At 47.9% G+C, this 25513-nt stretch overlaps 1 protein-coding gene across 6 annotated transcripts in view; it reads right to left on the reverse strand.

The window, feature by feature from the left end:
- The window catches only part of CTIF (cap binding complex dependent translation initiation factor), a 301292-nt gene that overhangs the window by 18732 nt on the left and 257047 nt on the right, over positions 1–25513 (reverse strand). For all 6 annotated transcript variants that reach the window (XM_049697879.1, XM_033421376.2, XM_012531707.3 and 3 more), the window contains one exon: positions 18876–19031. In XM_049697879.1, coding sequence (XP_049553836.1) covers positions 18876–19031 — 156 coding nt within the window. The remainder of the gene's footprint in view (positions 1–18875; positions 19032–25513) is intronic.

Consider the following 25513-nt stretch of genomic DNA (forward strand, 5'->3'; position numbering starts at 1 on the left):
ACCAAGATTGAAGCTAGCTGGAGGGAGGAATGGACTTGGCCATTAGGTCTAGAGGTCAGAGGAGTGGTCCTGGCTGGAGACACATTTGAGAGCACTGGGTGCAGAGGGTATTTAAAGTCCTGGGGCCAGATGAGATCATTTAGACCAGGATTTCTCAGCCACAGCACGACTGACATTTGAGCCAGACAGTTCTTTGCTGTGGAGCCTCCCGGGCATGGCAGGGCGCTGAGTAGAACCTGGGCTTCCTCCCACCAAAGGCCAGTAGCACTTCCCAGTTGTGACCACCAAAGATGTCTCCAGACACTACCAAATGCCCCTTGGCATTGGGGGCCAAACTGCCCCTAGTTCAGAATCATACATCTAGATTAGGGGTGGATAACCTCTAGTCCACCAGCCAAATCCCACCCTCAGCCTGCTTTGGTACAGGCCAGCGAGCTAATAACGCGCTTTACATTTTTATTTTTCCTTTTTATTTTTTTTGGCTGCACCGCACAGCTTGCGGGATCTTAGTTCCCTGACCAGGGATCGAACCCACACCCTCTGCAGTGGAAGCGTGGAGTCCTAACCCCTGGACCACCAGGGAAGTCCCTACATTTTTAAATGGTTGACAGGAAAAATCAGAAGAACACTATTTTGTGACACATTACATGAAATTCAGATTTCAGTGTCCATAAATAACATTTTGTTGGAGCACAGTCACTGTCATTGGTTTACAAATCATCTATGCTGCTTCCTTGCTCTAATGGTGGTGTGGAGGCCTGAGTAGGCTTCTGGATTTGGCGATATGGCAGTCTCGAACGGGGACCACGCTGTTGGCTGGATGGGGCAGAAGTAACCCAGAGACACCATGTAGGGAGACAATGCTTTTGAAAATCCTGACTCTGAGGGAAGAGAGAAATGGGGTGGCTTCTGGAGGGGAATACGGGGGAAAGGAAGGTCTTCCCCGCTCAGATGGATTTAGTGGGTTGATAAGAAGAAAACACTAGAGAGAGGGGAACCTGTGAGGTGGGAGAGAGAAGAGAAATCCATTGCAGGAAAGAAGGAGAGAAGGGATAGGACAGGCACACTCTGGAATCAAGGAGCGTGCTGAGGAAAGCCACCGCCCTGGCAGACGCGCCACCCAAAATAGGCCAGGTCCACCATGGCAGTGAAGAGGCCCGAGACAGCCTGTGGGCCCTGTGAGATAATTAAAGAAAGCGGAAGTTATGTAAGCAGACTTAGATAGCAGTTTGGGTGAAGAAGAAAGATGCTTAAACCTGGCTTTTGGATTATTTTAAAATCTTACTCTATTATTTGTGTTTATATATAAATTACTCTTTCTTCAAGCTATGTGCTAACTTAACTGCAAAATTATATAGAAAAAGCCCCCAGGGGGTGATTTTATATTGTATTTCTAGTTTTCTCAGTTGAACGTTTTTTGAGAAGACTTTTTGTTTAAGTATCACACATACAAAAATGTGCAGTGAGTTGGGTTTGCACAAATAACAAAGGGCAAACATGTTCTGATGCCCTGACCAAGAGCTACAAACCTGGATCACACCCCACAGTCCTCCTGCGCCCCCCCCGTCATTTCACTGACCCTTCCCGAGGGTCACCATGTTCCTCCTTATCACCAGAGTTTAACTTTGCCCACTTTAAAACCCCCAGTATTTCAATTCGAAGCAAACACACTGGCCCTGCACGATGGCCCCCTGTGACTCCCCTTGCTCACCTGGGCCCCTGTGAGAGCCCTACCCATTCTTGACTGCCCACTCTGGGTTTTCCCTCGTAGGGTATCATCTGATTCTGGACTTGGCAGGGCAGGTATGCTAGTCCCAGCTTTTAGGGCTGAGGAAATGGAAGTTCAGATCTGAATTAGATGACCTCCGATGCATAGGTCAGTGTCAGGGAGCTGATTTCCAAATCCAGGAATCTGTCTCAAAAGTCTGGTGCTCTCTTCTGCACTGTGTTTATAGATATGCATCCTGTAATTTTCGGGGGGAACATGGAGCCCTTTGAGGATCTGATGGAAACTCTGGCACCTCTCCCAGAAAAATTCACATCTCCACAGGTTCACAGATGTCAGCGTACAATTTCAGTGGGTTCCCAGACCCTGAAGGCCACCCAGGGGCCCAGGTACAAACCCTGGACATGAGCCATACCCCTAAATCACCAGTGGAAATGTCACAGAAGCGCAAGCCAGTGACATCAACACAGCCATGGTCTCAGGTGTCGCCTTCTTCCGTGGCTGTCTAGGCTGTGGCTGGGTAGCTCTGTGGTTAAGGCACAATGCCAGGGTGGCCGATAAAGAGACCCTAGGACTTCCCTGGACATCCAGTGGTTAAGACTCCACGCTCCCACTGCAGGAGGCGCGGGTTTGATTCCTGGTCGGGGAACTAAGATCCCACATGTCATGCAGCATGGCAAAAAAAGAAAAAGAAAAAGAAAAAATAAACCACGAAAGCTCTGTACTTTGTGCCAGACACTTGACAGACATTATGATCAATCCTTAAGACAACCCTGCAGAGGTAGAGGCTGTTTCCCCATTTTACTGATGGAAAAATTGAGGTTCAAAGAGATTAAGTAACTTGCCTCAGGTTCCAGCTAGTACAAAAAGCGTGGGATTTGACATCATGTAAATCTGACGTCCAGGCCCTTGTTCTTTCCATTTCCTTTCTCACAGAGGGGGCTTTCAGCTTCCCTCTCGTGCTGCTCTGTCTGTCGATCCCCGAAGCTGGCAGGGAGTTTCTCTGAAGCGCAGGGCAGGGAGGGAGCTGACTGACAGCGTGAGGATGTCTCAGTGCGCACTATCGCCATTCACGGGAAGTGACTCACTGGAGCCCTGCCACTTTGGGACTCCAGGGGACACATACACATTTCCTGTGTCTCAGCTAGAGCCTCGGGCATCGTGAGCTGCTGGAAGGGTAGATCTCTGAAGGCGGCCAGAGATAGAAAAACCACCCAGCTCTGCAGCCTGGGACAGAGAAGCCTCTCCCTGGGTTCAAATGATAGAGCTGTGTCACCTCTGGGCCTGTTTTGTCATCTGTAAAGTGGGGGTGAAGTTCAGACTAGCTCAGTGTTTGCTGCTCGGTGTGTGGTCCTCCTAACCTCAGCATCAGCGTTGCCTGAGAAATGGCAAATTCTCCTTTTTCCGACAGTGATTCTTCAATTTTAATGGGCATCAACATTACCTGGAAGGCAATTTCCCAGCTGAGAACAACAGATCTAGGTCAGGGGTCGGTTCAACTACAGCCCAGCCGCCAAATCTAGTCCACAGCCTGCCTGTCTCTTACAGGCTCATGAGCTGAGAATAGTTTTGACATTTTTAAATAGCTAGGAAAAAAATCAAAAGAAGAATAATATTCGGTGACACATAAAAATGATGTAAGATTCAAATTGCAGTGTCCGTAAATAGGGTTTTGTTGGAACACGGTCACTCTCAGTCATTTACATATCACCTACGGCTGCTTTCCCGTTAAGAAGGCAGAGCTGGGTAGTTTCTACAGAAACCGTTCTCACTGATTCGCACTGCTGTTCAGCACAGTACACATCGCAGGGATGTGGTTAAACTCGATTTTGCCTCTTGGGCTGCAAAGCTGAAATATTTACTATCTGGCCCTTTAGAGAAGTCTTTTGACCTCTGATCTGGGGAGAAGAGAGGAGAGCTCGGGGATGAGCTAGGATCTCTTCCGGGGGGGAAAAAGGAAGCTGTCAGGAGCTTCTGGAATCCGTGGAAGTCCTTATCTCTGCTGGGTCAGCCCTGAGAATCCTTTACCCTGTTGCTTTGAGGGTGGTCTGGAAGGCCCCTCTGATCATTTGCCTGGATGAAAATCCCAATTCCACTTCTGGAGCAGGGGCTCTTAACTGGAAGCCCCCCGGAGGACAGGCTCCAGGGATTCTCTGCAAGCTTTAATGCCTGTGGCTATTTTCTGGGGAGACCCCTGGAGGTGTTAGTCATCTCCCTGACTCCCCCCAAAACCCTGAGCATCTTTTTTTCCTTTGGGGCACACATTTTTTTTCTTCCAACCTCTCCTTTCGAAACGTTAAAAGTCCCTGGAAGGGTAACACCCTACATACACATCCCTCTTACCTAGAAAAGGGGGAGGTAGTCTGATTCCCTGAGGCCTGCCTTAGGAAAGTCCTGGGAGTCTGCGGAGGGGGTAGAGGGAGGGGGGCGGGCAAACCGAGGCGGAGGAGACATTCGGAGAGAGGAAATGTAATCAGAAAAGGGCCTCTTTTCTGGACTCCCCTCACTCTAGAATCCACTTCTCCTCACGGGCAAGAGGCAAGAAAGGCTCGGGCCGGTGGACCAGTGGTAGTCACCCTCACCGGGGGGCACCTCCGCTCCCCAGAGCCCACGAGGCTCCCGCCTTGGGCAGTGCCCCAGCAAGTCTCAGCCCTGGCCCTGGGATTCCAGGTATTTTCCCAGCCAGCCCCACCTCATCTAATTGCTTTCCAGTCAGCTAATCCTTGGCCCACGCCCTCAGCTCCAGCCAGGCAAGGCACCTCAGTGTGGCCAGCAGCAGCTCCTGAGACTTCCCACGGCCCGTGTCCAAGCCTGGGGCAGCCTCTCGACTCCCCTTGCCCAAACCACATCCTCCTCGCTCTTCCCCACACCTCCAGCTCTCCTCTGACTAACGTGTCCAAAGCAAGCCGAGCTCTGTCCAGTCCAGACCAAATGCAGCAGACGAATTCGTTCCCTCCTGTCCCCCTCCCTCAACACCCGCCATATCCTGGCCATCCTGGGGAGGGCAATTAGCAGAAAGTGGAGTCGTACCTACTGTTCAATTCCCAGAGCTAATTGTTTTAAGCAGGACTTCAGCCTTAATTAAAGGATAATTAGTTAGTGAATGTGTGTTTGCGTTTCCTAAGTCTGCCTTTTAACCCTGGGAAACCAGATTCAGCGACTACTTTTCTGTTGCAGTACCTCTGAGTAAGGGACAAGGTCTTAATTACAGAAATGGCTGTCCCGAGAACAACAGTGTAACCAAAAGGGCAATGGAAGAATGAGCTAATTGTGTCTTGCATGGCCTGGGCCTCGCTTTCTGTTTAGCCATTGTGAGCTGGAGCCGGCAGCTGCCTGCCCTGCCGGGGCTGCCCCTCCTCGGTCTGTGGACTCTGTTCTTAGCTCTGTCACGCAGCCTGCCGTCCTGGCCACCCACGACCTCTTTTTCCCCTTTCTGTGTTTTTCTTCTCTCTTAGCTCTTCCGCCTCCCCCTTTCACTCTCTCCATCTTTTTTTCATTCTGGGGTCACAAGGATTGCCTTCTGCAGACCCCATCAGGGACCTCTGGCCAACCGAGCAGTGTCAGCATGTTGACTATGAGTTGAAAGCCTCAGCTCACACTGCCTTCCTTTGCTTCTGGGTGCTCAGAGAGAGAAGCTATAAAAATACTTTTGAGGCTCTGGGGATCCAGATACTTTTGGGATCCAGACTGTTCCAAAAGCCCGAGGACTCCAGAAGCTAGCCTCCAGACCTACACGGTTCAGTACAGGAGCCACCAGCCGCCCGTGGCCCTGAGCAATTGAAATGCGCCGGGTCCAAATTGAGAGTTGCTTTAAGGGTAAAATACACGTTGGATTTCAGACTTAGTACAAAAAAGAATAATAGAAAAAAAATCTCACTGATGATTCTTAATATTGATTATATGTTGAAATAATACTTTGGATATATTAGATAACATAAAAGATATTGAAATTAATTTCACTGGTGCCTTTTAAAAAACGCAGCTACTAGATAAGGTACAGTGACATAGTGGCTGCCGTGACATTGTACTGGATGTGTTGCTCCATCGCTGGGATTGTGCTGTGACTGTCAAGGGCTAAGAGGTTTCGTTCTCCTCAGCGTTCGTGACTGTGGGTGTCCTCTCTCACCCGCTCCACTCCCCCACCTCTTGTGTCGAGGCCTCACCTTCTTCTGACCCTCACAGCACCCTCCTGTGCCCTGTGCATCCTCCTTACTCCTCCTCAGGGGAGAGGCAGGAGAGGAAGGCTCTGCTCCCTGATTGCATCTCCAGGCCCAGCTGAAGCCGGCATGGAACCCAGCAGATGCTCACTCAGCGGCCCCTCCACAATCCCTTCCCCAAGGCTCTCGATCTATGAAGCAGGGCCAGAAGCCCACCCTGACTTCTCACGATGGTGGCTCATAGGATTCTGACTTTGGACAGGCTAATTAAATCTCACATGAAGCCTGGCAGACAGAAGTCGAGAAAAGGCCACTTAACTAGAGAGAAATGTGGGGACAGAATACGGGCAGCTTCATGGACTGGCAGAAGTTTCTGCTCACGTTCTGCGCACACTCCTTTGAGTTGGATTTCGGGGGGAGTGTTCCTCTTCCCTCCCTCATTCTGAGCTCATCTCTAGGGACCACGATCAGCCAGCCCCACTCTGCTTGCTCACCTTGCCTCTTCAAGGATTCTGGATTTATCTCCCCTGAGCAATCTTCCTCGATTCACTCTAGAAGGGTGACTGTTGTCTCCTGCTTTGTTCAGTCTAGACATTCTAGTTCATTAATTTATTCAACAGGATTTATTGAGCACCTACTATATGGCAGGCACTGTTCCAGGCACTGGAGGTATAGCTATGAACAGAGTAGACCAGCCCCTGCCTTTAGAGAGTTTCCACGCTAGTTGGGGAGCCAGGAAACAAGCAGATTAACAAAGAAAACTCTTAAAGTGGAGTCAGATACTAGTCAGGGTTATGAAGAAAAAGAAAGCAGGCTGTGAGGATTATCGTACGGGAGGGTCCCTCTGAGGAACTGACACCCAGAAGAGGTCTGGAAGGATACCTGGAAGGGCATTCTCCCATAAGGAACGGCAAGGACAAAGGCCCTGAAACTTCATCTACTGTGTTCCTTCACATTTTTTCTCATTAAGAAGCACTTCATTTTATACGATATGAATATGCTGCTGGCTGATCCCTTTACTCTATGTCTTTTGTTTTTCATGTCTTTGCTTTGTGTGTCCTGCTACATACAACGAAGGGAGGAAGTCAACTTGTAATTAGCAAATCTACTAAATTACGTTTAATCCTCATCCCGACAAGGAACTGAGGGCCAGAGTGGGTAAGCTGCCTGGGTCTGTCTAGCTCTGAAGTCCACCTCTCCCCACACACCCTTCTCTTCTGGCTACAAGAAAGGCTGATCCTGGCTGGCCCAGCCCTCCGGTTACCTACCGATCGTTGCTGGCAGCACTGACAATGGAGCCATCGATAAGGAACTGGGCTCTGGCTAGGACTCGAGGTGGACAGAAAAGAGAAAAGCTGGTTCCTAACTTGCTGGTTTCCACACTAAGTGCTGCCTAAACGTCATCTACTCTGAAGGTGGGGCAGCAGCGAGTGGGGCATCATCAGCTGCTGGCTTTCAATTCTTTGACCCTGAGAGCTGGAGCGGCGTAAAGAAAGATCAGTGTGGGTCCTGGAGAGACCTGCGTGTGATTTATGCACCAGCTCCCAGCACAGGGCACTTTGTGTTTCCACTTCTTCTCCCCAGTAGACAGCAGCTCTGTGAGGGCAGGGGCCACGCACAGCATGCTCGTGCCCAGGCCGCAGCAGCCTGCTCATCCCTTGGCACCCAAACTGCTGGGTGGAGGGGACCCGAGCTGGGGCAGGAAGGGCTGGCAGGGCTGGGATGGGGGATGGGCAAACCACGGGGAGACGTTTGTTGGGGGATGCTGAGCCAGGATTCACTGGGGCTGCTTACAACCTCCTTGTGGGTGGGAAATAGGCAAATTTTGTTTTTGACTTCTGTGTCATCTCAAGTTACTGATGGCCTTTTTGTTTACCCCACAGCTCCTGATTTCTTATCCTCTAAACATATAGGTCACTCCCTCTCCCAGCCAATCCCCACTCCCCCGCCCGGACCTAAACACTCACAAAGTGTCCCAGCTTGTCTCCCCACATGCTCCCCAGCTGGCTGAGCAGCCTCTGACATCAGCCCACTGGGAAAACGCCACTGGGACGGAGCGAGGGGAAGGATCCTTTTTTTCCAAACCCAAAGGATTCGAAAAAAATCCATGGACAGACGCATGCGTATGTGTACACGTATATATGTGTGTATCTTGTACACAAACTCTAGCAAGAAACAATGCATCCTCCACCTTCACTCGCCAGCTTAGAAAAAGAATCCACACCCCGGCCCCTCCCCGTCCCTGCCCGCCTTCTGCGCGACTCTGCAGAAAGCAGGGGCCTCTTGAAGTTCAGACATTAATTACTGAGTTAGAATATTTTTCAAAATTACAAGGCATGGCCCCAGGAGATAAGAGGAAGCTGGAGAGCGCGGAGCGCGGTGGGGAGGTGGGGAGAGCCGGTCCGCCTGGGCGGTGGAGGCGGGGCTGGGGGCTGGGCCGGGGGAGGCCCCGTGCCTCCAGGAAGAGCACCCCACCCCCAACCCGCAAGGCCAGGCGCCCCCTGCAGGCAGCGCCGGGAGAAGGCGAGAGGCCGTGCCGCAGGGGGCCTCCGTGGGGGAGGGGAGGGACTGGAGGACAGCGATGCAGGACGTTTCTTTCTGGCCCTGAGCAGAGAAGTTTAGGCAGCTGTACCTCTTACCTCTCCACTCAAGGGCTTAAACGTAAATTCCTGCTAGAAAATGTTTATGTTAATTAAAGCTGTCTTCTACGAAGGGGAGATAGATCAAATCAGTCCCCCTCTATAATTAGGAGGATTGATGGCGCTGAGGACTCGCTGGGAGGGAACTTGGAAGGAGTGGCAGCAATTCAATCTAACTTAAAAAAAAAAATGTCGAATATTTGCTGTTTAAGAACAGCCGTTCCCGCCTATATATCCTTCACACGGCTACCGAATTCTCAGAGAGCCACATCTTTTCTGCGTCTCTAAATTTTAGAGAAAATACTGAAAGCTTGCAACTGCACCACCTTCCAAAACGGAATTGAAGAGAGATCCTCCTGAGCCATGTTGAGATGGGTTTGGAAATCTCTTGAGTTTTAAGACTGTTTAAAAACGGTTCTGGCGTGGAGACTGGTTTCCCTTTGGAAACCAGTGTCTGGTGGAAGCTGGTATTTTTATAACTCCAGGCTCTCTATCAGATCCTGTGTTACCATGGTTGCTAAGGAGAACACTGGCTTCAAATTTCACATTTCAGTTTGCAGAGTCTGGCTAAGGAAGTAGGACAGTTAAAGGGGGGGCTGGGGGAGGGTCGGGGGAGTGGGGGTGGGGTGAGACCTGAATTTTATCTTGAGGAGGCCTCGCCTCAGGTGGGGACACATCAGGGTGCTCGTGTGTGTGTGTGTGTGTGTGTGTGTGTGTGTGTGTGTGTGTGTGTGTGTTTGGCGGGGGGGGGTGTCTGAGTAGGTCAGCGGCATCACACCACAGAGTGACTTGGCTGCCGAGTGGAAGAGGGGGATGGCAGCTCTGGAGGGGACAAAAAACTGTGGGGAGTTATTTCTGCAGAGGTTACAGGAATGGTTGCTTAAGCTGGATATTCATAGCAGCAGCTGCTGGACCTGCAGGAACTCTGCCGCTAAACCAGTGCCCAGGGGCTGTGTACCTGCCCTGGGAAAGCTGCAATCTCAGAGGAACATTCCAAGCGGGGTCTGTGCCTAAGACTAGGGCTGGAATAAACTGTTCATGGAGGAAGGCTCTCCTGAATTTTCAAGCTTTGTTCCAGCCCTTCCCTTCCTGCTTCTTAGCCTGCTTGATTGAAGGTTCTAGTCAGAGGGTTCTCGGCTAAGATGCCCTTGCCAGGCAGATCTTGTCTCATCTGCCTTCTGGGCACCCACACTCCCGCTTCCCACTCTCACCTTATTTTGAGCACTGTACTTTCCACCATGCACTGAGTTATCTGTGGGCCTCTCTGGCCAGGGAGTGCCCCAGATTTATTTGACTTTGTCTCAGCACATTTCTATCAGGAAAAGTGTCTGGGAGACTTTTCAGTTCAGTAAAGAAATAGCATTTTTCTCAGTGTTTGTTGAATGAATAAACAAACTCTCCTTTATGCTTTCCATGGTGTTGCTCTCCAGCTTAAAACACTCTCAGAGAGAGGTTCTTAGTATCACCTTGTGTCCACCAGAATTCCTCTGCTGGGAGCCAGTGCCGGCCCATGACCCACCCATCAGGCCGTCCCTTTACCACACCACACAGATGGGCCGCGCTTCATTCTGGTTACCCGCCCTCCGCTCAGAGTTTTCTTCCTGGGGGCCTTTCTCCTTCCCTGCCAATACCTGTCTGAAGCCCACTTCCCTTTAAGCTGTAGTCCCCCTTCCCCTTTGCCCCCAGCAGCTGCCCACACTCCTAAACTCCCTCCACCTCTATATTGTACAACCCATCATAAATGTTCACAGGTGCTTGATTTCTGGGGATGTGGTAGCCAAGTGGATTGTAAGCCTTTTCGGAGAGGATCACAACTTGTACTCCTTCCTTCTAGTACAATCAGGAAACTTTGCACTTCAGTAAGAAACTAGCTTTGTCTCAAACCAAGTCACTGCTTACTGAATGGACACAGAGTCCTGAACAAAATGCAGTCAGGGTTACATGATAGATGACACACAGCCTATCCTCAGGTACCAATGGAAGGTGGAAATGATTTTAAAGCAATCAAGAAGAAGTCACCAGGCATTCATCCAACCGCTGGTAAAGGCCATGTCCAGAGAGCGGGTGTTGGCAGGCCGGTGTGGATGCGAGTTCTGCAGAATGCTGCAGGAAGAGTAAATTGGCCCGGGGTGGGGACGCGGTGGGAAGTGAACCTGGTCTTGAAGGTGGGCTAGCGTCAGGCATAAGGAGGAGGAAGATCACGCTCGAGGCAGGAGGAAAGTAAGAGACCTTCTGTGGAAACACAACAGGAACAGGGTGGCTGCAGCTGTAGGACTCAGGAGAGGTTCTCCAGGAACAGGGGTTGCGATCGTGGGGGGCTTTGGTGCCCAGTTAGGAGAATGGATCTTCCTTTCTGGGGCTCCTGTGATGCGATACTTCTCTTGAGTAACGCCTGGAATACGGTTTGCTTTCAACAGCAATTCATATGTCAGCTCACCAAGGGGCTGTCACACACTACTTGCTTCATGTGAACATCTCACTTTTTTTTTTTTTTTTGCGGTACGCGGGCACTGCTGTGGCCTCTCCCGTTGCGGAGCACAGGCTCCGGACGCGCAGGCTCAGCGGCCATGGCTCACGGGCCCAGCCGCTCCACGGCATGTGGGATCCTCCCGGACCAGGGCACGAACCCGTGTCCCCTGCATCGGCAGGCGGACTCTCAACCACTGCGCCACCAGGGAAGCCCCATCTCACTTATTTTAAGCCTTAAAACAAACACGCAGAATGAATTATTCCCATTATTCCCACACAAAGAGAAAATATTGAGGTTCAGAAAGATGAAGAATTAGATTAAAGCCCCACAGCTAGTAAGTGGCAGAGCTGGGATTCAAACTCTGGTCTCTCTGGCTCTTCCAGTGGTACCTTTCCACGTGCCCTCTGCTCATCAGTGGCCTCACAAAACGCACCTAGGATGCGGCTACTCGTGTTTCTGCACATTGGAGTTATATGGGAAGCTTAAATCTCCCCCCACTCCTGTGCCTCCCCAAAACCCATCCCCAGAAAGTTTGATTTAATTGGTCTGAGAATTTGTGATTTTGTAAACGCTTCCCAAAGATTAGAGGGGGCAGGGAGGGGGCAGGTGCTCCCCACACCTGCCAGGGATGCAACTGAGAGTCCTGGGCTGCATGGAGGATAATTTTGAGTCTCTGCTTCCCGTTAGGGTCCATCACCACCCTGGGCACAGCCGACCTTGGTCTCTTCCAGCCCCAGGGGGCCCTGCCTTGGCCCCAGCTGGGTGGCTAGACACAGCCCCATCTCCTGCTCTTCTCGGGAAGGGAGGAATGGTCCCACTGGAAGTTACCTCTGAGGAATGTTCTGCTTGACTCTCTCAGCCCTGTGAAAGAGTGGAGGATCTCCACCCACACCCACTTCATCTCAGCCTTTTCCGAGGTCAGATTTCCCCCTGGAGCCACACAATGTGAGCAATTGAATGCACGCTCACGCAAAATGTTAGAAAAGCGGCTCTCCCATTGTTGCACGGAGCAATTTCATTTCCGGAGAAGCCTGACTCGTTGCCCTCTGTGTTCTCCTCCGCAGCCAGCGGGCCTGCCAGCCTCCTCCAGGAGCCCCGCCAGTTGCATCCCAGGGGGAATTGTGGCTCAGAGACACCCCTCAGAGGAAGGGCAGGGAGGGGCAGACGGGGTTTCTGGTGCCTGGGGGAAGGAGAGCAAGGGAGCCAACCAGAGGGAGAGGTTGGTGGGGGTCACAGAGGGGTGCAGAGGGAGGAGAAATTCCTGACAGAGGCACCCCCTCCCTTCCTCCCTTCCTCCACTCTGACCTCTGGCTATGGTTGCCGGACTCAGAAGAGGGCAGGAGGATGGGAATGCAGAGAGGAAAGGTGGGATGTTTGGGGGAGGGAGGAAGGATGAGAGGGAGTGGATAGAAACACCCACGGTGCATGGGGAAAGTCGGCTCAGAGGAAACAAATGTGAGGGGTTAAAATTCACCCCAGTATCCCCTGCAGAGGAATTTTCAACAAAGCTCTTGAAGTAAGGGGCCCAGAAAGAACCATTCACTGAGAGCCTGGAGGAGTCCAGGTACATCACCACTGGGTTACAGAGGCGGCAGAGAGCCTTGTAGGGTCAGGAAAAAGGGGGTGAGCCAGACCCCAAACCTGCCAGGTCAGTTCCAGGTGAGACGGGAGATGATAAAACCCTTAGCTCAGGCCACAGACACTGATTACAGCCCTCCTGTGTGTGGAACCCTTGCAGTCACAGTTTGGCTGAGGACCTCAGCAGGATGAAGGGGTTCTTAGAATGCTATTAAAAACAGCTTGAGGGATGTCTTAGCATTTGTTTGTGTCTTTAATTTCTTGCACCAGTATTTTGTAGTTTTCAACGTACAAGTCTTTCACTTGCTTAGTTAAGTTTATGCCTAAGTATTTCATTCTTTCTGATGCTGTTGTAAATGAGATCATTTTCCTAATTTCCTTTTTTGGATAGTTTGTTATTAGCATATAGAAATGCAATTGATTCTTTTGTATGTTGATCTTTATCCTGCAAATTTACTGAATTCATTTTTTAGTCCTGACAGTTTTTTGTGTGTGGAGTCTTTAGTGTTTTCTATATACAAGATCGTGTCATCTGCAAACAGACAATTTCACTTCTTCCTTCCTGATTTGGATATCTTTTTATTTCTTTTTCTTGCCTAATTGCTCTGGCTGCGACTTCCAGTACTATGTTGAATAAGAGTGATGAGACTGGGCATTCTTTGTCTTGTTCCTGATCTTGGATTAGAAGACTAATATATTTAAAATGTCAATACTACTCAAAGTGACCTACAGATTCAGTGCAATCTCTAATCAAAATTCCAGTGTTATTTTTCACAGAAATAGAAAAAAAAAATCTAAAACTCATACGGAACCACGAAAGACTCCAAATAGCCAAAGCAATCTTGAAACAATTTGAAAAAGAACAAATCAGGAGGCATTATACAGCCTGATTTGAAAATATATTACAGGGACTTTCCTAGTGGCACAGTGGTTAAGAATCTGCCTGCCAATGCAGGGGACACGGGTTCAATCCCTGGTCGGGGAAGATCCCACATGCCGCAGAGCAACTAAGCCCGTGTGCCACAACTATTGAGCCTGCGCTCTAGAGCCTGTGAGCCACAATTACTGAAGCCCACATGCCTAGAGCCTGTGCTCCGCAACAAGAGAAGCCACCACACCATGACGAAGAGTAGCCCCCGCTCGTCGCAACTAGAGAAAGCCTGCATGGAGCAATGAAGACCCAATGCAGCCAAAAATAAATAAAATAAATAAATTTATATAAAAAAGAAAATATATTACAAAGCTACAGTAATTAAAACAAACATATAGACTAATGGTACAGAGTTGAGAGCCCAGAAATAAATCCATGCATGTATGGTCAACTGAGAGGGAGTGGATAGAAACAAAGGTGCCAGGAAAGCACAATGGGGAAAGCATGGTCTCTTCAACAAATGCTGTTGGGAAAACTGGATATTCACATGCCAAAGAATGAAACTGGATTCTTAGCTTATACCTTACACAAAAATAAACTAAAAAGTGGATTAAAGATTTATAAACATAACTCCTGAAACTATAACTCCTTGAAGAAAACATAGGGGAAAAGTCTCATGACATTGGTCTTGGCAGTGATTTCATGGATATGACACCAAAAGCACAAAAGCAAAAACAGACAAGTGGGACTACCTCAAACTACAAGGCTTCTTACAGCAAAGTTAACGAGAGAGTGAAAAGGCATCCTACAGAATGGGAGAAAATATTTGTAAACCATACATCTGATAAGGGGTTAATTTTCAGAAAAATGTAAGGAACTCTTACAGCCCCAAAGCAAAAGAAACTAGTAACCAGATTTTTTAAAATGGGCTAAGGATTTGAATAGACATTTTTCCAAAGAAGACATACAAATGGCCAACAGGCATATGAAAAGATGCTCAAGGTCACTAATCATCAAGGAAATGCAAATCAAAACCACCCCACACCTGTTAGGAAGGCTATTTTATATACATACATATATATATATATATATATATATATATACACACATACATAACTACAAAATATTAAAACGTGTTGAGAAATTAGAACTCTTGTACATTGTTGATGGGAATACACAATGGTACAGCTTCAATGGAAAACAGTAGGAAGGTTCCTCAAAAAATTAAAAATAGAACTTCTACAGTATATCCTCCAGCAATCCCACTCCTGGGTATTTCTCTAGAAGTACTGAAATCAAGATCTGGAAGAGATATTAGCACTTCCATGTTCATTGCAACACTATTCACAGCAGCCAAGATGTGGAAATAATCTAAATGTCCACCAAGAGATGAATAGATTTTAAAATGTGATCTATACACAATGGAATACTACTCAGCCTTAAAAAAGGAGGAAATTCGCAAATGGGACAACATGGTTGAGTCTGGAAGACATTGTGCCAAGGGAAATAAGCAGTCACAGAAGGACAAATGCTGCATGTTTCCATTTCTATGAGGGCTAAAATAGTCAAATTCATAGAAACAAAGAATAGGATAGGAGTTGCCCGAGGCTGCGGGGAGGAGGAAGTGGGGGGTTGCTAATCACCAGGTATAAAATTTCAGTTACGTCAGATGAAAAAATTCTAGAGATCTGCTGTACTATACTGTGCCTACAGATAACGATACTGTACTGTATACTTAAAAAGCCGTTATGAGAGTAGATCTCATGTTAAGTGTTCTGACCACAATAAACATTTGAAAACATTAAAAAAAATTCAAAAGAGCTCATGAGGCAAACATGAGCTGTAAACAGTAGGGCGAGGAGACTCACGCGGCTTCTGGTCACCCGTACTACTCCTCACTCACTTGGAAAACCATCTTGGCAGAAACGATTTGCTCTTAAACAGTTAAAGAGCTTGTTGAAGATTATTCTTCTCCATCCCTCGAAGAGGGATCTCTGATTGGCACATGATCTTTATGGCAAAAACAGGATCAATCCCACAAAGATCTATTTGGCTTCCAACACAGAGTAGGCGCTGGGTATGGACGAGAATAGAGTAAGAGCAGCTCCCGCTCTGCTTGTAAGGCAGTGAAGCAGGGTGTTTAGGAGCAGGGACTCGGGCAGTCACGTCTGGATTCCGATGCTGACTCTGCAGCCCGCTAACTGTGTGGCTATGAGCAAGCTGTCTGATCTCTCTGTTCTCTGGAAAATGGGGATGATAATCTTCAGGGTGTTGCCCGAGTTAAAAGACAAGAGAATGCATTAAGTGCTTTGGACAATGCCTTCCACTGTACTGTTATCTATACTAAAAAATCCTCTAAGGTGATGTAAAAAGGATTGGAGCTATAAGGATGTGCACTGCCTCGCTCAGGAGGGAGCTCCTGGTACACTCGGCTGGGGGTGGGGACAGGGGAGGTTCCAGAAGAGGTGGCTTGAGCTGGGCCCGGAAGGAGGTGTTTTAGGGCCAGGAAGAGAGAGACTCCAAGGATGGAGTCCAGGATTTCAAGCTTGAGTGACTGAGAGAGGGTTAATTCAACTAGGTCAGAGTGTGGAAGGAAATGCCCAGGGGCCTCGCTCTAGGGCAGGGCATCTCTCAGAGAGCTGCCTGTCCTCCAGCCTGAAGGGGCTCAGGGGCTAAGCACACGCTCAATCTGGGTAAGCCCCTCATCCACTGAAGGTGGCCTCCATAAGCATGAAGACCCCGAGACTGAGGATTTTGTATCTTTCCCTTAGGTTTGTTGCAAACGAAACTCTTCGCACCAAGATGGCCTGTGGGTTTGTGTTTGACTCGGGGGCATCAAGGAAAGGGGAGCAGGGGAAGCCTTAGGGGGTGGTGCCGAAGCAGAGGGTGGAGTGGGTGTCCCATGACACTGAGAAAGGGCAGCTGGGGAGTCCTGGGGCTGCTGTCTGGCCACAGTGGGGCAGGAAGGCTGGGTCTGGGCCGCGTGAAGACAGGGAGTGAGCAGGAGGGTTTGGGGCACCGCTGGCACAACCTGTTGGAAGGCTCGAGGCTTGACTTGGGACGTGTCTAGTGGGCAGCCAGAGATGCTGGCCTGGGGATGGTTCAGGAAGCTGGGATGACCTCAGGGCAGGGTGGGCCCTGTACATTTGGGGTCAGCCATCTGCATGGCCCCGGGGGAAGAGCCTAAACTTGTCCAGCACAGAGAAAGGCAGCGGCAGTGATTTTGGCTTCTAGAAACGTCCTAGAGCTGGCTCAACCTGCTTTGGGACGTGGGTCAGGCCTGGGTATGTGTGTATGTGTCATAAGGTACAGGAGGCAGCAGCTGACTCTAAGAATTCAGGGGTCTCCCCATGTGGCCTCAAGCAGATAGTTTGGAACGCGGGGCGGTGGTTTCCTCTTTTACAAAATGGTGAAAACCACTGATCATTTATTTACCCTTCAAGTTTACGGTGGGCCTGGCGGGGTCTGTGTGAGTTTAATGCAACAAACAAGTGTGCGTCAGGGGAGGCTCCTGATTCCTGGTCTGTGCAGACCTCCCGGCACTTGCCGGACTCACACCAGAAGGTTCGCACTACCTCAGGTGTTGTCAGAAGTGTCCCAGCAGCCAGGGCCAGGGCTCGGCTGTAGCCCTGCTTCCTGCTTGGGGGAGCAGGTGACAGCAACACCAGGAGGTGCCCAGATCACGCAGAGGCAACATGTTGGGGCAATCCAGGTCACCGCCCTAGAACAATGCTGCTCCCTGCCTTCAGGTGGGTGGTCGGGGTGCAGGGCAGCTCAGGCAAGGATGAGAGGACTCCAAGAGGGCTACCTTCAAAGCACCCCAAAGGGGTGCAAGAAGCATAGCCATGGCCCATCTTGGTACTTCTTTCTGAGCTGAGGACACTTTGAGAGTGAACTCAAGTTGGAAGAGGTCATTGTCTGAATCTGAGAAACAAGTCTGAATTCAAGTACATTTGTCAAGAAACATCTCTGGCTACGTGAAGTGGTAGAGGCTGACAGGGCCACCGAGCACCCAGGAGAGGCCTGTGTGCTCTGCTTTCATGCAGATCCACGCAGTCTGGAATGAATGTGCTATTTTCCTATAAATGGATGCTTCAAAAACATTTACAGATGCCCCCTCCTTTCCCTTAAACTGCTCTATTATCTTTCTTTCAGAAACACAAAAGTGTCTCTTGACCGCATACCTCCCCTTTAGCTGACAAGTTGTCTTTCCCTGCGGCCTTTCACAGAAGCACTTCTCCAAAAAGGTGTCCACACTCACGCCCCCACCTCCACCGACTCCCCAACGAGGCAAACGTAGCTTCTGTTCTCACTCCACTGACACCATGGGGCCCCTCCTTGTTGCCAAACCCAGGCCTCTTCTCTGTCCTGGTCCCGCTGATTCCCCAGAGGCTGTTCCTCTTGGGATCAGCATCTTGGGATCAGCTGCTGAGGGTGGGAGGGGACCAACACCTGTGAGGTGTGGGCTGGCCCCACTGGACAAGGGCTGTGATGACTGTGCCCTCCTGGCTTGTTTCCAGCCTCCCGGCCACTCCTTGTCCAGTTCCCCTCCTCCATCTCACCCCACCCCCACCCCCCACCCCTGGGTGACCCCATCCAGTCCCCAGCACCAGATACAGGTCGACACTTCACACAACGCTGAAGCCTGTGTCCCCAGGGATGGCCAACAGGCCACCCAAACTCTTGGTTTTCATCCACACTCTACTTGTTTCTCTTCCAGCTTCCCCGTCCCAGGAAATGGTGCTAGCAGGGTGGTAGATGAGGACCCTACGTCACTTCCTCCCTTCTCTGTATCTCATGTCAGCAAGTCCTGTTGGTTCTAACTCAAAGATATAACTGGAATGCAACTGGTCCTCCCCCTCCTCACTCTCATGACTGGGTTTTGGGCCACCAGCCTCTCACTGGACACACCAATAGCTTCCACATTTGCCCTTCAATTCTACCCCTTGAGAGCCGCCAAGGGTGACCCTCCAAAGTGGGTTATGATACCTGGTAGGGCCATCACCCCACTGACTTCTTGCTTCTTAAAAGTTTCTTTATTATCCTTATTTATTTCTTTATCAGAGGAAATTTAGAAGCAAATAGTTTTAAAATAAATAATTCAATGGTAAACCAATCCAGTCCAAAGATCTATTCACTCAATATTTTCTGTAGATCTCCCTTCTGTAGGCAGTGTTCTAGAGTATGAATGACTGCAGTCTGAGTTCATAATACTTTCCTTTGGGGGATTATTTCCTTTTACATAAACTCAATAAATAAAAACCTGGGTAGAGTAAACAAAAGCACCGGGGAGTTCCGTTTCTCTTAACCAAATGATTGATCACTTTAAGTGGTACAAGCCTTGTGGCATTCCTGGCGCATCAGAGATGGAGATGCGCATCGTTAGCAGACAGGGCAGCGCCCACGCTCTCGGGCAGGGCCGGCAGAGACTTACCTCCCTGAGACAGGTGTAGATGGGGCAGACGAGCACGCGGAAGGGCTCGCCCGTGCTGCTGCGCATGGTGCCGAAGACCTCGCACAGGAAGGTGATGAAGCCCAACCAGCGCTCCACATCCTGCTGCTGCAGCTCCTCCCGCACTGTGAAGTCCTTCTGCGGAGACACAAGAGACCATGTCAGCTGCACAGGAGTTGGGAGGGGCCCGGGCACCACCCCAGTCTGCCACTCTGCCTACTGGCTAAGGGCTAGGCCTGGGCAACTGGTAAACCCCATGATTTCCATGAGAAGGGCGATGGGTGATCTGTGGCTGGAGCATGAATGCTGAAGACTCACTTGTGGGCAGAAAGACCACCTTGATCTTTAGCCACAGCACCTCTTCTTCAGTGTCCCCAGATTGGGGGGCGCTACAGACTTGCCTCACTGACCCAGATACTGAGGTGGAGGGAATGAGGTAAAGGGGGAGATGACACCTTTCCCAGTCATCACCTCCTCCATTCAACTCCCTGGGGCTAAACTATCTCCTTTGCTAACCTCCAAATCATGTCCCCACAGCAGTGAAGGGTAACCACACACCCAGCAATGGGCATCTGAGGTCCATCTTGGCCCCAGCACTGGGCTAGAGACACAGCTACAACCCATGCCAGCAAGTGGCCCAGAGCATAGAAGGAAAACTAGAGGCATTCATTCACGCATTCATTCATCCTCCTTAAAAATACCATCGCCCCACTGTGTGCCAGGCACTGCTCTAGGAGGTAAGATAAGACATGTTCATTCATTTTAGTTCATTCAGTTATGAATGAACTAAAAGCCATTGGAGGGTTCCAGGTAAAGGAACTTTGGAGAACTCAGAGGTAGGAGTTATTCCTTTCAACTGGAAATTGGCATCTTGGAAGAGCTAGGATTCTGACCTGAGAACCTGGGGGAATTTCAGGTGGAGCAATGACCACAGGTGAGGCACCAGGAAGGTAACATGGAAGTTTGGGAACCAGGGAGGTCTTAGCCAACCTGTCCCCATTGTAGGTGGGTAGAGGGGAAAATGGGGTCAGGGCTGGGAAAGGAGGTTGGGGCTAGAGTGTGGATAATTGAAACCAGCCAAGGAGTCAGGTTCCATGTGATGGTTGGTAGGGAAGGTTTTGGGGGGTCATTGAAATGCCTTGGTCATACCTGTGCTCTTTTTTTTTGCGGTACGCGGGCCTCTCACTGTTGTGGCCTCTCCCGTTGGGAGCACAGGCTCCAGACGCGCAGGCTCAGTGGCCATGGCTCACGGGCCCAGCTGCTCCGTGGCATGTGGGATCTTCCCGGACCGGGGCACGAACCTGCGTCCCCTGCATCAGCAGGCGGACTCTCAACCACTGTGCCACCAGGGAAGCCCACCTGTGCTCTTTTGAAGGTTAATATGGCATAGGTGTGGAGACCAGAAAGGAGGCCACTGCAAAGGTCCAGACAGAATGAAATAAAAACCTGAACTCTCTGGCGACTGAAAGATTAGAATCTGTGGTAGATTAGGTTATGTTCAGAAGTTTCTTCCACCTTTCCCCTGGTCTTTGGGTTTGACCTTGTGACTTGCTTTGGCCAGTTCTGATCTTGGTCCTTAAGAGGCCTTAAGTATTTACGCTTACTCTCCTGTGCTGCTTCCATCATTGTGAGAAGGGGTGGCCACCATGGGGTGGCCCAATGGTCCCGGGAGGAGGATGAATTACTTTTCCTGCTGCCCCAGACCCTGCAGAGGGTGCTGTACTGTGGGCCTTGAAGTCATGAAACTTTGGGTAGTTCTATCCTCATTAACTTCTGTTTATCCCACTATATCTTTATGTGGTCAGAGCAGGGGCAGGCATTACCATTCCCATTTTAGAATGGGGGAACTGAGGTACAAGAGCTGAAAAGACTTGACCAAGGTCACCAGTACAAGAACTTGAATGAGAACCTAAGCCCTTCCATTGCTCTCTGCTCTGAGCCAAACGTTCTCAGCCCTGGTTGCTCACTGGAGTCACCTGGAGGAACTCTGAAGCTACTGATGCTTGGACTCCACCCAGAGAGGTTTGTGTCATTGGCCAGGGTGAGGCCAAGACACTGGTATATTTTCAAAGCTCCCCAGGTGACTCCAATGTGCAACCATGGTTGAGAACAACTCTAGACCTTTATAGAGTGCCAGCACGGGTGTTAAAATGGTGCCTCTGGGGCTTCCCTGGTGGCGCAGTGGTTGAGAGTCCGCCTGCCGATGCGGAGGACGCGGGTTCGTGCCCCGGTCTGGGAAGATCCCACATGCCGCGGAGCGGCTGCGCCCGTGAGCCACGGCCGCTGAGCCTGCACGTCCGGAGCCTGTGCTCCGCAACTGAAGAGGCCACACCACTGAGAGGCCCGCGTACCGCAAAAAAAAAAAAAAAAAGGTGGCCCTGTATCAGTGCCTGAGACGCCCTTTCTCTGTCTCCCATAAAAATACCCATGAGAGTGGACATAAGCCCCACATCACCGAGAAGGAAGATTACAGTTCACTGCAGACGCCTTACCATTGACTAAAATGCTGTCGTTGAGAAGTTCTGGGTGTCCAAAGACTCTTGGCCCCTACCCGTAAGACAAGGGTGAGATGGGGAGGGAGCTCGAGCTTAAGCCCTCCCTCTGTCTGCCGCTGGCTCGTAGGCAGTGAGCCTGTAACTGTTAACAAGCCCCCGTGCCTGTGCACTACGGCAGCTCCCGTCAGTACTGCTCTTATTCTAGTCATTGCAGATTCGGGGCAGAAGGAGGTGAAGTGGTCCCCTGCGTCCTCAGAGGCACAGTGTTCTCAGGCAAAGCCCTCTGGGAAGGAAAAGTCTCAGGGCAATGCAAACCAGGGACTGGAGTTTTTTTTAAAAAATGATTACCTCTGATCAAAGAACTACAGCTTGACTCAGTTTCCTCCTGATAATCAGTGGCATTGAGAGAGGATTCTGTTTTGGGCTAGTAGAACTCACTAGAACACTGAAGGTCTGCTGAATATGCGATATTGAATTTGGGATGTGCACACGAAGCCACCAGCTTCAGGTCTGAGGGGAGACTCGACTATTACCTCAGTAGACACTGAGAAACTCTAAGGATGATCTGCACAGCTAACACCAAAACCAAACCCAGCCTTTCTCATTCAAGGGTCAGGGAGGAGCGAAGAACTATGGCATCTGTGGAAAAATCCTGCACCGCAGAACATTACCTTGAAGATCTAATGGAAATGCATAACTCTGAAAATGTCAACTACAATACAGCAAAGATAAATAAAAAACCCAACTACAAACATGTGGGATTGTATGTCTGTTAACATAGATTCTGTGACATGTGATTAGTTAACAAAACCTTAGGTTGAGATGAAGTGTGAGACTGGAAATGGGGATAGGAGAGAACCAAAGGAAGTCAGAAATCCACAGCAAAATGAAATGTGAATTGGAGGCAATAAAGGATAGAATGGATACTGCAGAAAAAGTGATACATGAGACAGACTTGGAAAATGACTAGCTGAAGACAAAGCCATAGATTAAAAAAAGAAAGAAGAAAAAGGATAGAGAAGACAGAGAGTGGACATGAATTATAGAGGTTTTCAAAAGGACATCAGAATACACAGAACAAAGGACCCGAGAGAGAAACTTAAAGTTGAAAACAAACAAAACAAAACAACAAAAAAAAGAGCTGACTCTTCAGGCAAAAAGGGTTCACAGTGTTCCAGAGCCCCACTATTTATACTTAGCAGGAGAATTTTCTTTTTTTTAATTTCAAGGAAAAGGAAAAATTCTAAAAACAGCTTTGAAGGGAAAAAAACCCCTAGGTTTCTTACAAAGGAACAAAAATATGGTTGGCCTTATACTTCTATAATTGATGTTAAAATTCAGAGACACTGAAGCAACATCATATGTTTGAGGTGAAAAGAACACACCTAGCTATGAGTGAAAGCAAGACAAAGACATTTTACACAAGCAGATTTTTTAAAAATCCCACCCACATGCTTATCTTTAAAAGAATTACATGGTGCAGCTGCTATGGAAAATAGTATAGCGATTCCTCAAAAAATTAAATTATCAATATGATCCAATAGTTCCACTTCTGGGGATATATACAAAAGAACTGAAAGCAGGATCTTGAAGGGATATTTGCACACCCATGTTCAAAGGAGCACCGTTCATAATAGCCAAGAGGTGAAATCTACTCAAGTGTCCACTGACAGAGGAACGGATGAACAAAATGTAGTATATGCATGCAATGGAATATTGTTAAATCTTAGAATATTCTGATACATGCTGCAACGTGGGTGAACCCTAAGGACATCATGCTAGGTGAAGTAAACCAGTTGCAAAAAGGACATCAGGATACACAGAACAAAGGGATCGAGAGAATCATCATTGTACTGTGTGATTCCACTTATATAGGTATCCAGTGTAGTCAGATTCATAGAAACAGAAAGTAGAATGATGGTCGCCAGAGGTTGAGGAGACAGGGCAATGAGTAGTTGTTTAATGGATTAGAATTTTGGTTTTACAAGATGAAAAAGTTTTGGAGATTGATTACATAACAATGTGACTATACTTAACATGCCTAAACTGTACACTTAGAAAATGGTTGAGATGAGAACTTTATGCTTTTTTAAAACACAATTAAAAATAACTTAAAAATCAAAAACTTTCTTGAATACATGCTCCAGCCAAAAAACATTTACTACTCAACTCTGAGAAAATCATGGTGTACAAGGACCAGAAGTGAAAACTTGAAAGCAGGTAGATTTATGAAGTTAAATCAAAATAAGTAATTATAATTTTGGTTATAGGACTGAGTCAAAATCCAGAAATAATCCTCAAGAGAGAAGATATTTAATAAATAAATGTAACCTGAATAAGAATTTCATAGTAGTAGTAACCTAATAATCCAAGATTAAATTACTTAAGACTGATGAATACTGGTGGGAGAAGGAGAGAAGACTTGTAAGCACACAAAATTTCATAATTTAGACCATAAAGATTCGCAGGTTATTGCTTCTTTCTTAAGTTTGATAAATAGAGAAATAGACATTAAAGTGTGCTTTTAAAAATATTAAAACACTAGCAGCCATTAAGAGATATAAAAGAGATATGGGAACATATGTATATGTATAACTGATTCACTTTGTTATAAAGCAGAAACTAACACACCATTGTAAAGCAATTATACCCCAATAAAGATGTTAAAAAAAAAAAGTAAAACACAAGTAAAATCAAAGTAGTTTTCAAGATAACATTCATTAAGTAAAATAAAAATTATTGATATAGATAAAAATACAATCCATAATAGATAAAAATATACTGTATAGCACAGACTCAAACTACATCAAACAAAAGCTATTAAAACATAAGAAACAAACCTCATTATAAGCTGTGCTTCTACTACATATGTCAGAATACAGAAACTGTACAGGTTACATACTTGGACTAAGAATTAAGAACAATTTTAAAAATAGCCAATTACTTGTTTAAAAGGCATTCTCCTAAAGAAAGATGGAATGAAAATGTAATCAAATATACAATAATAGATTATTTAGGAAATAAAGAGCTGTAAAAACTTGTGTGATGTGGTCAAAGCTATAATGAAAGGTAAATTTATAGTCTTAACTATTTTGGCTATTTAAAAAGGAAGCAAAGGGACTTCCCTGGTGGAACAGTGGTTAAGAATCTGCCTGCCAATGCAGGGGACAGGGGTTCGAGCCCTGGTCTGGGAAGATCCCACATGCCATGGAGCAACTAAGCCCGTGCACCACAACTACTGAGCCTGTGCTCTAGAGCCTGCGAGCCACAACTACTGAGCCCACGCACCACAACTACTGAAGCCTGTGTGCCTAGAGCCCATGCTCCCCAACAAGAGACGCCACCGCAAGGAGAAGCCCGCGCACCGCAACGAACAGTAGCCCCTGCTCGCCGCAACTAGAGAAAGCCCGCACAGCAACGAAGACACAATGCAGCCATAAATAAATAAGTCTATTAAAAAAATAAAAAATAAAAAGGAAGCAAATATAACCTCTAAACTGACTACTGAGTGCTTGCAAAGTACCTCTGAAAAACTGAGATGTGCTGTCTGTGTAAAATAGACACTAGTTTTTAAAGACATAGTATGGAAAAAAGAATGTAAAATGTCTAATATTTTAGAAATACTAATTATATGTTGAAATTCTGAATATATTGGGTATAGTGCAATACAATATTAAATTTAAAAGTACATATGTGGGTCATGTTATACTTCTATTGAACAGTGTTAATCTGTATATTCAACTCAAAAAACTTAGAAAACCACCAATAACTAAGGAAATATGTGAAAGGACAAAATGCAGAAATTAATTAGAAAATAAAGAAAGGAAATTATATGTAAAAACAAGAAAGCAGAAATAGAAATAAAATTAGAAATATGATGCTCAACTTTGCTAATTACTAGAGAAATGCAAATTAAAACTACAATGAGGTATCACCTCACACCAATCAGAATGGCCATCATCAAAAAATCTACAAATAATACATGCTGGAGAGGGTGCGGAGAAAAAGGAGCCCTCCTACACTGTTGGTGGGAATGGAAATTGGCACATCCACTGTGGAGAACAGTATGGAGGTTCCTTAAAAAACTAAAAATAGAGCTACCATATGATCCAGCAATCCCACTCC

Source organism: Orcinus orca, chromosome 15 (assembly GCF_937001465.1).
Source record: "Orcinus orca chromosome 15, mOrcOrc1.1, whole genome shotgun sequence".
Taxonomy (NCBI): Eukaryota; Metazoa; Chordata; class Mammalia; order Artiodactyla; family Delphinidae; genus Orcinus; species Orcinus orca.